Source organism: Carcharhinus amblyrhynchos, chromosome 19 (assembly GCF_965287045.1).
Source record: "Carcharhinus amblyrhynchos chromosome 19, sCarAmb.v2.hapA, whole genome shotgun sequence".
In the NCBI taxonomy this organism is placed as follows: domain Eukaryota; kingdom Metazoa; phylum Chordata; class Chondrichthyes; order Carcharhiniformes; family Carcharhinidae; genus Carcharhinus; species Carcharhinus amblyrhynchos.
This window is the reverse complement of record NC_137342.1, coordinates 30,869,496-30,885,125: the sequence shown is the minus strand read 5'-3', so window position 1 is coordinate 30,885,125 and position 15,630 is coordinate 30,869,496. Positions and strand designations below refer to the sequence as shown.

Here is a 15,630-nt window from a genome sequence, read left to right as displayed (position 1 = left end):
TTGAACAGTAATTCATTTACAATAAATAATTGCTTCAAATAGATCAACACAATGTTTTAACTTTTCTTTCTTCTTTGCTTCATTTCCAGCATCATGGGAAAATTAAGAAAACCTCATTTTTGAAGAAACATGAAAAGGTGATTTTTGATATTCAGTGTTGTATTTAAATTGGATTGGATCAGTATCTGTGCTACAGCATTCATTACTCAAATGACTAGTCTTAGAGGTGCTGGAATTTATAATCTGATGTGGTTTATTTCAAATTTCATAACATTCCTCAGAAAGCATGCTTCATTTTCAAGAAAGCTAATCAGTTCTTCCATGATGAAACTGCAAGATATTTCTCTTTTATTAGTTATTATACTGATAGATTTGTTTCATGTTTTATGATCACTGCAGGAAAATTCATTGGATCTTAGCATAGTTTTATATAGTTAAGTTTTACCAACAGGATATTTTGTCGGCAGTTGAGTTAAAGGGATAGTTGGAATCTTTCATACTTTGCTTTTTGGTTAATGTTTCATTGCCATTCTTTTCAGTGCTTGTGGTAAGGAGCTGTTTTCCTCTCTTCCCATTTCATAGTGACTTGTCCCCTTCAGGGTATCGTGATATTTTTGAGGTCGAATTTCATGTTTCTGACTCAGAGTTCTGAAGAAGAGTCATACAGACTCAAAACGTTAACCCTGTTTCTCCCTCTGCAGATTCTGCCAGACCTGATAAGTTTTTCTTTCATTTTCTGTTTTACAACACTTCAGTGATTTTTTTGGCTGATTTGGATCTGTGTCTCCAGTGTAAAGCTGAAAACTATGCTGTTTTAGTTTATTGAACTTCAAGCAAACAGCTTGAATGCTATTGCTGCAATATGCATTAGAACATTGTATGGCCAAGCACAATTGAGACTGGTTAGATCAAACATTTTGCAATGCCTTCTATACCCTGATACGTTTGTAGTTAATTTTTTTTCTTCTGTGCCAAAATTCAAACCAATCAATTTTCTTTTTGGTTGCTTTGTATTTTTGACCACATAGTTTTTAGGTTGCGCACGAATGGTTAACGGAGCTGGAATTTGATTTAAGTGATCAAATTTTAAGTGTTGAATGTAGGTTACTTGAAATGTTCTATGCTTGTCAAATTAAAAGGATTTCCATAATGGATTTAGTTTCCAAAACATTGAAAAAAATTATAAACTGAACTGGACCAGCCACATAAATATTATGACTACAAGAGCAGGTCAGACTGTGGAAATTCTACAGAGTAACTCGCTTCTTACTCTGCTCCTATCTTCTATGTTTCTATAAAAGCAGGATTATGTTATTGAGTTGGATGATCAACCATGACCGTAATGAATGGTGGAGCAAGCTCGAAGGCCCAAATGGCCTTCTCTTGCTGCTATCTTCTATGTTTCTTGACTCCCCACAATTTACAGGGCACAGTTCAGAAGTGTATTGGAATAGTCTCCCCTTGTCCGGCTGAATCCAGCTCTAACATCATGGAAGAAACTTAACACCAAACAGGGCAAAGCAACCCACTAGACTGACACCCCATCCACCACCTTAGATAGTCACTCCCTCTGTCATCAATACACAATGACAGCAGAGTGTATAGCCTGCGATGCACTGCAGCAACTTCTCAAGGCTCCTTCAATAGCACATTTCAAACATGTGACATCTACCACCCAGAAGGACTAGGAAAAGCAGACACATGGACGTGCCACCACTTGCAAATTCCCCTCCAGGCCCCACACCATCCTGACTTAGAACTACGTTGCCACTACCTCTCAGGATCAAAATCCTGGAAGCCCTCCCTAACAGCACTGGAGTTACCTGCACCAGATGGACATACGTTTGGGCCCTTGAGCCTGCTTCGCCATTGAGTAAGATCATGGATGATCTACTTGTGTTTTGAATTCTACGTTCCTATCTATTCTCAATAACCTTAGACTGTCGTTAGGCAAGGGAAGCTATCGACTTCTGCCTTCAAAATATTTAATGACCCTTCTTCTGTAGCCTTCTGAGGCAGAGTGTTCTAAGTCACACAACTCTCTGGAATGGACTGCAATTGTTCAAGAAGGTGTCTCACCACTTTTTCATGGATAACAAATGCTTAGCTTGCCAACAATGCTCGCTTCCCATGAAAGAATAAAATTTTAAAAAATCTTAATATCCCAAATAATAAAGGTATTTATCCATTGTAAGATAGTTTCCATGTTAATATTCCTGTTCCTCGGGCACGAGTCGCCAACATCAGAGCCAGTGAATGTTTCTATTCCATGACATGTGTATCTCAATTCTTTTTACAATCATAAATTGCCCATTTCCTTCATTATTCCGTAATCGGAAAGGTGATGACCATACTTTCTATCTATTTTACTCCACAGGTTTTTGAAATTTAGGAGGAACACCTGAGATTTTTGCACCTCTAACTGTAGTGCCTCAGTTCCATCTTGTCCTTCTTTACTAGTGTGCGCAACTAATTACAGTATCCACAACTTGCTCTTCACTGATATGCACAGTATCAACCAAATTAGTATGGCTGCTTTTGAAACTTTCACACACAAAATCAATAAAATCTGTTTTTTTAAAAAATGTTACATTATCGCTGAAATCTTACTGCTATTCACACCAACAGGATCTTACGGTTCCTCCATTGAAGCACCTGCCATGTGTTGTGAATTTAAAAATCTCAGATACTTTTGACCAGTTTGCTTACTGTAAAGTTTTACCCCAGTGCCTTTATTTGCAAGATGGACAAAGGACAAACACAAGTAAAGGTTCAACAAATTTATTAACAATAACACTACTAAGCCTTAAATTACTCACGTAAAACAAGAGGATACCCCAAAATCAGATATACTACCCGCAAAGATGGTTTGGTTAAAACAGCAGGCTCAATTCTCTGAGTCCCTCTGGTCTGTCGTCATGAAGGTGAGCCTCGATGGCAGCCTCTTCCTTCCTTCCTTCCTTCCTTCTCTGGTCTGTCTTCCGGATGGTCAAGGGTCACCTCCTTCGCTACTGGTGTCAGAAAATATGTCTGTTTATCCCCTGCCCGCTTGCCTTTCCAGAAACTTCTCTGGCTTCTGGCCAATGAGGTCCCAGGAGGGGGTTCTAATACCCGGTGGGTTTCTTGATATCTGCCTGACAGGACACAGGGCCCGCCCCCAGGTGTCTATCTCCATGCTGCTGCTAACATGTAACCTGTTATCAGATTAAGCCAACTGCAGGAACTCTCGGTGACAGAAGCCTGGCCCAATCTGGGCTTCTAACAATCAGCCGGTGCATTTCAATGGGGTGCAATGAGCTGCTGCTAAATATCAGTAGGGTGCAATGATCTTTGATGGGAGTTTGATGAATCAGGCCCAGACAGGTTTGTGTATTGTACAATTGGCCTGCCTGAGGTTTGACTGTGTTTGATTTTTAATATGCCTAATTCTTTAATTTAGGATATCCAATTTTATCTGCCTTAAAACCAGGCCCTGTTTATATTACATTACTTGCTCTTCACTGATATGCACAATATCGACCAAATTAATAGGGCTGCTTCTGAAACTTTCACACACAAAATCAATAAAATCTGTTTTTTAAAAAATGTTACATGATCGCCGAAATCTTACTGCTATTCACACCAACAAGATCTTACGATTCCTCCATTGAAGCACCTGCCATGGGATTCCCGGCAGCAATAGGTACATTCAGTAGGAAACTCTATTAACAATGGCAGGACCATAAGATCCTGCCACCAGTGAATGGTGTGCTACCTCCCACCACCACCACCAAATGCAGCAGAGAGGAAGAAAAATCCTGCCCTATGTTTGTGCAATCACCAGCTTCTCAGTAACAAGTAGCCGCTTCATCATAGATCAGAATTCTGTTTTATTTTTATTACTTTTCTGCTGAAATTGTACCTCATGAGGTACGATTCTACAACCAGTCATTGATTTGCCTGTATTATAGCTTGATATGCTGTCATTGCTGAGCCTGATCATGTTCCCTTCCAGGAACCCTCCAGCATTGGCGCAATGTTAGATACATTACAGAGCTTTGTGCTTTTTTTGGGGGGGTGGGCTGACAGACGGTGCTATGTTATATATTCTGATATAAATGGTGATGGTAGTGTGTGTACTTATGCACACACTATGCAACAGGTCGTTGCTTCTCTTCCAGATTTTTTTTTCCCTCCCCTCTCCAAATGCTCTCCATCCCAGTATATTATAGCCCCCTCAAAGCATAATTCCCAACTGCATGTTTATTTGCTGATCCCATAAGTTACAGCAGCTGAAAGTCCTGATTATCAAAACATTAGGCCTTCTTTTGCATAACACAACATTTTCTCTATCGTATTTTCTAACTTTGGTACTAAAACGTTTAAACAAAGTTGACCGTGTTCAGAGTTTTAAAGACAGCTGCATTTATGGTGGGTGTTCTCTGGTATAATATGTTTGTGGATGTCATCTTAACTCTGCTAATAAATCATACTTCATTGTGATATATTTGGTTGTTTCTTAAGCAGAAATTATTTGCGCTGCAGAATGTGAGGTTTATATAATGGATTCTATGATAAATGATGTGAGTGATGACAAAAGATGCATAGCATGATTTGTGTTCATATATTTGGAGTAAGACCAGATGGGTCATAAAATTACCAAATAAACCTGGTTTTTTGTATGCTTTCTGCAGAAAATCTAAGCGTTGGAAGCTCTTACTCAGTTTACACTGCTGAAAAGCTGAAAATGTTGAGAGCTAACTGGTCGCCAAGTAGAAGAAAATTCACTATTAAAATTTTCAGTTTTTATGCTTCATTCAGGAAATGGTGGATAAAATTGTCAGTTGTTATTGGAAATAATTTGGGGTTTTGCACCAACCTGGAGAGAACTGTTCATGCTGAACTTATTATTATGCATTTTTAATTGGTGTGTATTTAGTTTGCATGCACGTTTTGCTCAATTATTAATAAAATGGCCTGAAAATGAGTCACCTTCATATACAAGGGATATGCCTGCTTTGCCTCTCTAAATTTTAAACTTGCCTCTATAAGGGTAGGCCCATGTTGTGACACCCTCTCCAAACTTAACCTGCCTTAGCAGCGCCTATTTCTGGTGAAAACGTTGAGGCTTCAGAGCTATCGGCCCTGTGATTGGGTCAGCAACATTGGCAACTGCCTATGGCAACAAGCTATTTGGAGGTTTCCTCTGGGAATATAATCGCTGATTGTGTTGCTAGTAAGTGCGCTCTCAGGATCTCTATTTTGTCCCAAGTTCACAACAAAATTGAGCCATAAGTGTTAGGAATTTCATATTAATCAGGGAGCAGGTAAGATACTGAGTGAGAGTTGTCCTGAGGAAGATTTTTAACAAACAGCCTGGGATAAATGAAAATCTAAAAGTGCAACAGTGTAAACCTAAGCTTAACAGCAAGCCTTTATGGTGATGTGTCAGAGCTGAGAAGAGAAAATAAAAATGGTCTACAACATTTGGTGATTCGTGTAGTATTGTAAATAGACATGGATGTCCAAAGATTTAAATGACCAATTACAATGGGAAAGATGGGTCCAGTCTCAGGAAAATAGGGATCTTCTGAGCTTTTTCCTTTCCTTTCCTTTCCTTTCCTGCATGGGTTTTCATTGCCACATTTTTTAGGGTGTTTTAAGAAATCAGTGTAGAGGAACATTGATGTTTTGTTGTCATATCGTGTTGTCACTGTTGACTGCAGACCTTAAGTTACTGTTCTCAATTATTGCAACATCCATCTCATTAATTAACGGCAGCTATTTTTTGAAAACATAATGCACAACAGCTTAAGAAAATGAATTACACAAATGAATGGTTGTTCACTTAATTAGCTTGCCAGCATATAATGTCCCTTGATGCACTATTACTAAGACAGATCGGTCTAATTAACCTTGTCTTTTACAGACCAGTAATCACCTCCTTGGCCCCAAACCATTCCCACTGGATAGATTGTTGGCAATTTTCTACAGCATTGTCGACAGTAGAGTGATTCCCACTGAAAATATTTTCTCTCAGGTGAGTTTAGAATATATCAATGTTAACTGGTTCATTGGGGAAAAGCTTGAAAAGGTTGCTGTTTCAGAGATTAAAAGGTTGCCCCACTCTAGGAATCAGAAATGAATTGGTCACAATCCTTTAAAACGCAGAGAATGCTGATTTCAAACGTATTGTGATGCTAATGGTGTGAAAACTTAGTATTGCAATACATTTATTAAATTTATTTAATCTAACAAACTTTTTTGTGGTCTGCGTAATTCCATGCTCTATATCTGTTGAAGCAGTGCTGGCATTGCAGATTCTTTCTCTCGTAACTTTAATTAGCTATGCGATCTGTAGATTGGTTATGCCAATACAATGTATTTGTTTACTTTGAAGATGTCAGTGTCTATTAATGGAATTGGTGTTTGACAAGTAGAGGCAGTCTTCTGGATTCAGTGTCCCAAACTGTATCAATAATAGACACTTGCATCCCTATAACAAATGGAAACATATTTCTGTAACTTGCAAGCTTCCAGGAGTTGCAACTGGGGGGTACCACAAAGTTGCATTGCAGAATTCTTTGCCAATCCCACAGAAGTCCACAGGTAAGGATTGCCAGGGAATTTGGGCAGTTGCCCTGCAATTGGAATCATTCAAAAGTACGATTTAAGTTGCTAACTTCGGATGCTTCCTGGATTTTTAAACTTAACTAATTTAAGGCAACAAGTTGCTGTAAAAAGGGGGTGACGTGGCCTCAGCTTTGACAGATGACCTCAGGAGCATACTACCCCCCACATGGCCCTTGCTTAGCCTAAACTGAAAGGACAGGCAGGAAAAGATCGTCCTGATTTGAAGGTAGGAAATTTGGAGCAGCGTGGCAACCTGAGCAGAGGTTTGGGCGCAATTATCTTTTTACGCTTCAGAAGTTGCAAATGGTGAACTAATGTATTTACGATTAAAGAGGGTAGTCCTTAATTATATATGGCAGGAAACCCAATGTTTTGATAAATTTATGCACCTGATTACTTCCAAGCTCCTGTCTACATTTTTGCTAAATTATTTAAAATAAGATAAAAATAAAATTAATAGACAAGCTGCTAGCCTTTGCCATTGAACGCATGTTTTTATTAACTTTGTTTATAGAGTCTAATTGGAAGCCATGGGTACATGTACTCAATATAGGGAGGAGTGCTTTAAATGAAAACGTTTTCAAGCACAGTGTCCTTTGGTAAAAGAATAAACGTTCAGTGACGTGGACACAATAGGATCACAATTACAGGTGCAATTACCTTGAAATTGCACCACAATAACATTTAGACTGCTAGCAACTCTGAATTCCAGGTCCCTCTTGGCTGCCAGTTTTTATGTTCTCAGGCAATATAGTCACAAAAACAATACCTAATATTATAGTAATAAAACATTTCAGACATCAGAAATTGCTTTATTACTGTAAATATTTTAAATTAAAACATCCCCATTCCCCTTCTTGGTTTTCTGGTATCTATTAACCTGTTCTAACTTTATTTGTAAATTATATATCTTTTTTTAAAAATTGACGTCTTTTTTCATAGTACTCTTTATGTGTGCATCCATATGCATATTTCTTTGCACCCTGCCATTATTGCTTTCCCTCTTGCCTTTCACTTTTTCTTCCATACTCTTGTGTTTTTAACACTTTGTGACTACTGGTGGGAAAAGATGCAATGGAACTTGAAAGATTAGACACGTTAATTTCCGGCTCCATGGAAGAGGATTCCAGCAAACTCCTCACTCTGAAGAATATCCTGATGTTTGCTTACCCAGAGCCACAATGAATGAGATGACGACTATTAACGAAAAGCACTCTCACCACCACCAGTATCCCAATCCAGAAAAATAGGTTGGCAGAAACCAGAATCTTCAGGAAACCTTAGGTTTTGGGCAAAAACATATAGCATAGTTGGCATTAAAATTATATTTTCCTGGAATAATGGCTTTCCTTCAAGTGGTGGAACTATCTTAGTACAAAGCCTTTTTCTCTGGAAATCATTCCTGGGCAATCAACAGTGTTGAGTGGAAGGTCTCAGCTGAGAGTGATACTTCCTGAATACTCAATGAAATGGGTGCTGGTCCATTCTTTCATGAATAGAAAATAAGCTGTTTTACAAGCAACTTTCTTTTCTTTAAAATCATGAATTCTTTAATCTGTTTGAAATAGGGAAGCAGACAAAATTTGGGACTAGAGTTGGCTATTTTTAATGATTATAACTATTTTATACTAGTGCATTAAACAAATTTAACACTGGGTGGCAGCGTTGTGCTAAGATTTGCAAAGTAAGGGGGAAATCTTACCAGAATCTGTCAAAGTGTCATTTCTGGCGAGAAAACCAGTGGGGAGCTCTCCAGCTCCACTGTCCTGTTTGCTCTTGGAAAAGTCACACTTGAACGGCTGAAGTTTGCAGGGCTACCCTGTCAGTCTGGCAGGTAGGGGACTCTTAGAACTGACAAAGCAAGCTGCACAGAGATTGGGATTTGTTTTAAAAGGATACCTCCATGATGGCGGGGGGAGTTACCAGGGCACTGCCTGGGCTTGTCCCCTTCCCCTGAGAGTTATACTTTGCACACCCCATTTACATTTTTAAAACTTGTAAAGAACTTCGCGCACATCACGTCAACAAGGTATGAATATTCAGTGAGGGGGGATAATTTGGCAAGGGAGTACTAAATTATATGGAGATTTATTAAAATCAGGATCTCACTCATTATTGCCTTGAACCTGATTACATCGCTGGCAAAGGCCAATGAAAATCAGAAGGTGCATTAACACCAGAATGAACCACGCTTTTCAAATCTTGAGAGATTTTGACCCCACTCCACCGATTTCCACCCCTCCCCCCACCTTCTGAGAGTGAATCCTCTTTTACCAATGCCCCCTCCCCCCTGCATGCGCGCGCGCACACACACACACACACACACACACACACACACAAAATCATCTTGAAATGACATGTAGAAAGGAAATTTATGAGCCAGCAATCCAGGCAACTACTTTGGAATTGTGCCACTGGGAGCCTATACGGCTGACCGTAGAAGGTTTTCCAAAATCAGTTAGTAGCTCCCTTGTGGTTGCCATCAAAGCTTCCTGCCATATGTTATACACCAGAAAGCCCAGCAGAAGTGCCTGGGTTAGAGGTGTTGATGCTCTTCTTCCTTATCTCTGCTCCCCTCCCCAGCTCCTCTGTTTGTAGTTACAGTGAAGGAGGAGAATTTTAACTTTTGAAAACTTTTTGAGCAAGAGAGGTTGACAGGACCTCAAATGGAAAGTCTGTGATGACAACAACTATTCAAGTAAAGATCTTTAAAACACTGGTGATGGAAGAATGTAAGTAATAGTAGTAGTAATAGATCATTTGGTCGCTTTGAGCCTGCTTCACGATTCAGAATGTTCCTATCTCCTACCTCAAGCTCCACTTTCCTACATGCCACTCATATTTCTTGATCCCTGAGAGATCACAAATTTCTTGAATGTATTCAACAATAGACCATTTACAATCCTTTTGGGTAGAGAATTCCAAAGATTCACAATTTTCTGAGTGAAGAAATTTCTCCTCAGCCCAAAATGATCTGCCCTTTAGCCTGAGGCTGTAGTTTAGGGATGGCGGCAAATAAATGTTGACTGTGCCAGCAACGCTCACAACCCATGAGTTAATTTTTAAAAAAAAGAGCCCCTAGCCATGGAAAATCTATCTGTATGTCTATCCTGTCGAGCCCTTTCAGAATCTTGTATGTTTCAATGCGATAACCTCAGGTTTCTAAACACCAGAGATTGTAGACCCAATTTACCCAACCTCTCACCCTAGACCAACCCTTTCACCCCAGGAACTAATCAAACAAACTTTCACAGTGCTACCTTCAAGTCAAGCAATTACTACTTTAGACCTGGAGATGAAAACTGTATGGAGTATTCCAGGTGTGATCTCACCAAAGCTCTATATCATTATAGTATATATTGCAATAAGATTATTTATTCGTGTATTCCTATTCCCTTGGAATAAAATGCAATGTGTCATTTACCTCGCTAATTGCTTGCTATACCTGCATGCTTCATTTTCTGTTACTTTTATGAGTACATCTGACAGGAACTTGTTGGACTAAATAGCCTACTCCTTTATTGCACTGATTCAATGAAGTCTCACAACACCAGGTTAAATCCAACAGGTTTATTTGGTAGCAAAAGCCATGAGCTTTCAGAGTGCAGTTCCTTCGTCAGGTAAGTGGGAGCTCTGTTCACAAACAGGGCGTATAAAGACACAAATGCAATTTACAAAATAATGGTTGGAATGCAAGTCTTTATAGGTAATCAAGTCTTAAAGATACAGACAATGTGAGTGGAGAGCATTAAGCACAGGTTAAAGAGATGTGTATTGTCTCCAGCCAGGACAGTTAGTGAAACTTGGCAAGCGCAGGCAAGTTGTGGGGGCTACAGATAGTGTGACATGAACCTAAGATCCTGGTTGAGGCCGTCCTCATGTGTACAGAACTTGGCTCTCAGTCTCTGTTCAGCGGCTCTGCGTTGTTGTTTGTCATGAAGGCCGTCTTGGAGAACGCTTCAGCAGTCACGGGCATTTGGCCTCTGATCACACTGTGTGAAAAAACTGCCCCTCTGGACACTTTTGTGTTTCTCCTTTCTCACCTTAAACCTAGACTCCCCTACCTTTGGGAAAAGATATTGACTATCTACCTCGTCTCTGCCCCTCATTATGTTATAGACTTCTATAAGATCACCCCTTAGCCTCCTACACTCCAGAGAAAAAAGCCCCAGTCTATTCAGCCTGTTCTTATAACTCAAACCATCAAGTCCTGGTAGCATCCTAGGAAATCTTTTCAGCACTCTTTCTAGTTTAATAATATCCTTTCTATTATAGGGTGACTAGAATTGCGCACATATTCCAAGAGTGGCCATAGCAAATGTTAAACTCAATCGATATTCTTACTCCTTCCCAACCTAAAGTCAGATCACCTTCCAATTCTATTGGAAGGTGAAATGAGCTAACTGCCCAACCCGCATTGCATCTGGGATTTTGGGAACTTTGTGAATTTAAAACCATTATTATGCAGCAAATTCTAACAAATAATCAACTTTGAGAAGCTGACAGCTTTCATGTTATGGGATTCTTCCTAGACCCACTAATCTCTCCCAAGCAAATTACTGAACATAGCTAAAAGTGTTTTTGAGAGCAGCCTTCCTCAGCACCTGTCATTGCAGTTTTGAAAGAGGTGTTCGAATGTGAACACATTTCCCTTCCCCGGGAGCGCAGTTTCCAAATCCTTGCTGCACCAGAGTCTCCATCAACTGATTTCCAATCAATATTGGCCATTTTACACCATAATCAAACATAATAATTTATATCAGAGAGCCAGTGGCCTTCACAGACAGGGTAATATTGTGACCTCTTGTTATAATTGGTTTGTAACAACAGGATTGTGTAGAAATTATGGTGAATTTTAAATGAGCTAACAAACCATTGCCCCTCGGATGGAGAAAGCTAGCACGAGGGGGCATAGCTTTAAGTTAAGGGGTGGTAGATATAGGACGGATGTCAGAGGTAGGTTCTTTACCCAGAGGGTGGTGGGGGAATGGAATGCCCTGCCTGCTGCAGTTGTAGATGCGCCTAGTCTGGGGGCATTTAAGAGGTCCGTGGTTAGGTTTATGGATGGAAAGGGATTGGTTTAGGTTAGAGGGTCATTGCTTTTTTCTTAATTGGTCGGCGCAACATCGTGGGCCGAAGGGCCTGTTCTGCGCTGTAATGTTGTATGTTCTATACCAATGTCTTGTACAACTTCAACTCTTGTATTCAATGTTCTGACCGATGAAACCAAGGAAGCCGAATGCCTTCTTCACCACTCTGTCCACCTGTGACTCCACTTCCAAGGAGCTATGAACGTGTACCCTTGGATCTCTTTGTTCTGTAACTCTCCCCAGTGCCCTACCATTAACTGATCAAGTCCTGTCCTAGTTCAGTCTACCAAAATGCATCACCTCGCATTTGACTAAATTAAACTCCATCTGTCATTCGTCAACCCACTGGCCCAATTGATCAAGGTCCCGTTTCAATTGGAGATAACTTTCTTCACTGTCTGCTATGCGACTAATCTTGGTGTCATCTGCAAACTTACTTACCATGCCCCCTATATTCTCATCCAAATCATTAATATAAATGACAAATAACTGTGGGCCCTGCCCTGATCCCTCAGGCACAGTGCTGGTCATAGGCCTCCAGTTTGAAAAACAACTGTCTACAACCACCTTCAATTTTGAATCTATCTAGATACCTCACCCTGGATCCCGTAAGATTTAACCTTATGCAACAACCTACCGTGCAGTACCTTATCAAAGGCCTTGCTAAAGTCCATGCAGACAACATCAACTGCACTGCCCTCATCTACTTTCTTCATTACCCTTCAAAAAACTCAATAAATTTGTGAGACATAATTTTCCACTCACAAAGCCATGCTGACTGTCCTCAATCAGTTGTTGCCTCTCTAAATGCCTGTAGATCCTGTCTCTCAAAATTCCTTCCAACAATTTACCCAACTCGCTGGCCTGAAATATTTGTGTATTTTTAACTCATCTTCGGTTTAAAAATATATCCAAGTGTGGATAATTAAATTGACAGCACCTACTTATTTAAAATACAGTGGCTGGGATTCACCCAACTGCACCCTTAAGTTTTCCCGCCAGTAAGAAAACCGGAGTGTTTCCTGCTGGCGTTGGCAGCGCTTGTCAGGTGAGATTTGCCCACCTTTAGCATTTAAATTAATGCATTGTGCAAAACATACCCTGCTTTACAGCGATCAGAGGGCACTCCGATCCCAGAGCTGAGAGACAGTCCCCAACCATCACTGAAAGACCAGATCACCCACCATCACCACATAGCTACATAGACTCTGAAGGTGACCGGGCCCAGCACACATGCACACGAGGGAGGTTCTCTGAGACAAATCCCCTCAGGCCCTCCCCTTCAGGTCCCACCCCTTGAAAGTGGCACCCTGGCAGTCATGCTCAAACCTCTGAGGGAGGAGTATATCAAGTGCTTTGTAAACATTAGGGTTAGAAAAGAGGAAGTGGAACCTTATAATTTGATCCAATCTGTCACTCAAAGGCAGAATATTTGTAAATCCTGTGGTTAGGAACAAAGGCAAGATCAGATTAAACATAACAAACTCAGGAATGTGGGCTAGGGAGGCAAGTGGAGATTGACAAAAGGAGAGGATGGTAAAGTATAGGGATTGTGTTTGCTGCAATGTCAGAGAGGGAAGAAGCAAGACCAAAGCAAGGAGCTGTGTTGTGGGACCTTAACCCTAGTTGCTTGTTTTTCCTTCAATCAACCTCAGTACATTTGCGCTCTCTTTGCACACGTGTTGTGATAGGTGTTCAATTCCTTGTGGAAGCTGCCGTGTATTACTGGTTACAGGATGTGAAGATAAACACATGGACTAGATGTTCTACTTATTGATGGTGAATATGTGCAGAAGATCAACTCTTTGTCTATTGTATGTGAATCATCTGATGTAGATCAGTCAATTCGGTGTCCCAATAGATCACAGTTTCTCCAGTAAACATTAATTCAATATTTTGAGTTAGATTACATGGATTACATAGATTACATAATATTCATGGAGATGTCTTTGTGTAGTAATGTAAAATCTGGTCTCCTTGATCACTGCTTCCTACTTCTGCCAGCTTTTGTGCTGCAATACCGCCTTAATGCCATGACATGTACTGGTTCCTTGTGTTGTATGTTCACTTTCAGCTTGCAGCGTTAATAATCATGAGTGTGAATTTTCAGATTCATTCTCTTTTCGGTGTAAATTTTCACATTTGTCCTTATTCGTGTTACAAGACATGTCATATTCCTTCACACCACAGTGTGGCACCCAATTCCTCCAAGTTTTGTTTTTGTAACTCGCTCTTTAAAGCCCATTTATTGAGACTTTTGTGTCAGCTTCCAGGAACTGGCTTTTAACATGTCATCATTCTAAATTGGTTTCCTCCTGGAGAGAGAATTCATTTTTCCTGGGTTTATGAGTCTCTTTGGGATAGGAAAGGTAGTTTTAGTAGTGTAAATATTTGGAGTCAGCTGGAATCTGATGGTAAAAAACATCTCTATAAAAGTGGTTGAGAAATGTGCTTAAAATAGTTAATCACAGGATGGTTATAGCACCGAAGGGCAGCCATTCAATCTGTCGCGACTGTATTGGATCTTAGATAGCCTGCCTACTCCTTGTAGCCCTGCATATACTTTATTTTCTGATAATCGACTCCCTCTTGAATTCCTTGATTGAATTGCCTTCACCACATTCTCAGGCAATGAATTCCAGATCTTCACTCACTGTGTGAAAATGTTTTTCTAATGTTGTCACTGCCAATTTTCCAATTACCTCAAATCTGTGGGACCACTTGGAATGGAGGTTAATGCGTGCCTCAGCAAGAAAGAAGGGACAAGAAAAATAAATACACATCACAACTTAATTTGTTTTAAAAAAGTAACTTACCCATTGAAACCTTGCTTTGAGGAAAACAAAAGTAATTTTTCAAGTTTACAGATGATGCAAACAGTAGGAATGTGAGTGGTGAGGAGATTGGTAAGAAACTTCAAGATGAGTAAAGGGGGCAAATACAGGGAAGATGCAGTATAATGTGGATAAATGCGAAGTTATCCACTTCGGATGGAAAAATAGAATGGCCGAGTATTATTTAAATGGTGGTAGATTGGGAAATGTTGATGTACAACAGGGGCCTCCTTAATAAACCAGTTACTGAAAGAAAGCAGGCAGGTACAGCAAGCAGTTAGGAAGGCAAATGGTATGTTGGCTCTAATTGCAAAAGGGCTTGAATACAGTAGCAAGGACATCTTACCATAGCTATACAAGGCTTTGGTGAGACCACACCTGTGGATTTGTGTGCCGTTTTGGTCTCCTTAGCTATGAAATTATATACTTGCCATAGAAGGAGTGCAGCAAATGTTTACCAGACTGATTCCTAGGATGGCAGGATTGTCGTATGAGAGATGGATTGACTGGGCTTGTTTTCACTGGAATTTAGAAGAATGGGAGGAGATCTCATTAAAATGCATAATATGAATTAACTTTCAAGACTACAGTAAGGCTCAGTGAGAATGTAGAAAATTGCCTGAATTTGATGGTCACGATTAGACTCAATGTTACGTGCTAAATTATTATCTGTAGACTATTACCTGTAGTCTAAAGAATCAGGCATCACCCTGAATAATAGTTTTCAAGAATTAGTATTCCACAGTTTTTTATTTATTCATTCACTCGATGTTTGTGTCACTGGCTTGACCAGCATATATTGCCCATAAGAACTTAAAAAATAAAAGCAGGAGTAGTTCACACAGTCTGCTCTGCCATTGACTGCGATTGTGGCTGATCTAGGGCTTCAACTCCATTTTTCCTCCATTCTCCATATGCCTTAATTCCCTGAGACCAAAAATCTGTCTAATCAAGAATGAAGAAGCATCCACATCCATCTGGGGTAGAGAATTTCAAAGATGCACAACTGTTTGAGGGAAGAAACTTTTTCCCATGTCAGTCCTAAATGAGCAGTCCTTCATCCTGTGATAGTGCCCCTGTGTTTTAGATTCCCT

At 40.0% G+C, this 15,630-nt stretch overlaps 1 protein-coding gene across 4 annotated transcripts in view; it reads left to right on the top strand.

Annotated features, from left to right (window-relative positions):
- orc5 (origin recognition complex, subunit 5) overlaps positions 1-15,630 on the top strand; it is a 103,592-nt gene that overhangs the window by 54,680 nt on the left and 33,282 nt on the right. For all 4 annotated transcript variants that reach the window (XM_080207470.1, XM_080207469.1, XM_080207471.1 and 1 more), the window contains exons 12-13: positions 90-137; positions 5,909-6,019. In XM_080207470.1, the coding sequence (XP_080063596.1) occupies positions 90-137; positions 5,909-6,019 (159 nt within the window). The remainder of the gene's footprint in view (positions 1-89; positions 138-5,908; positions 6,020-15,630) is intronic.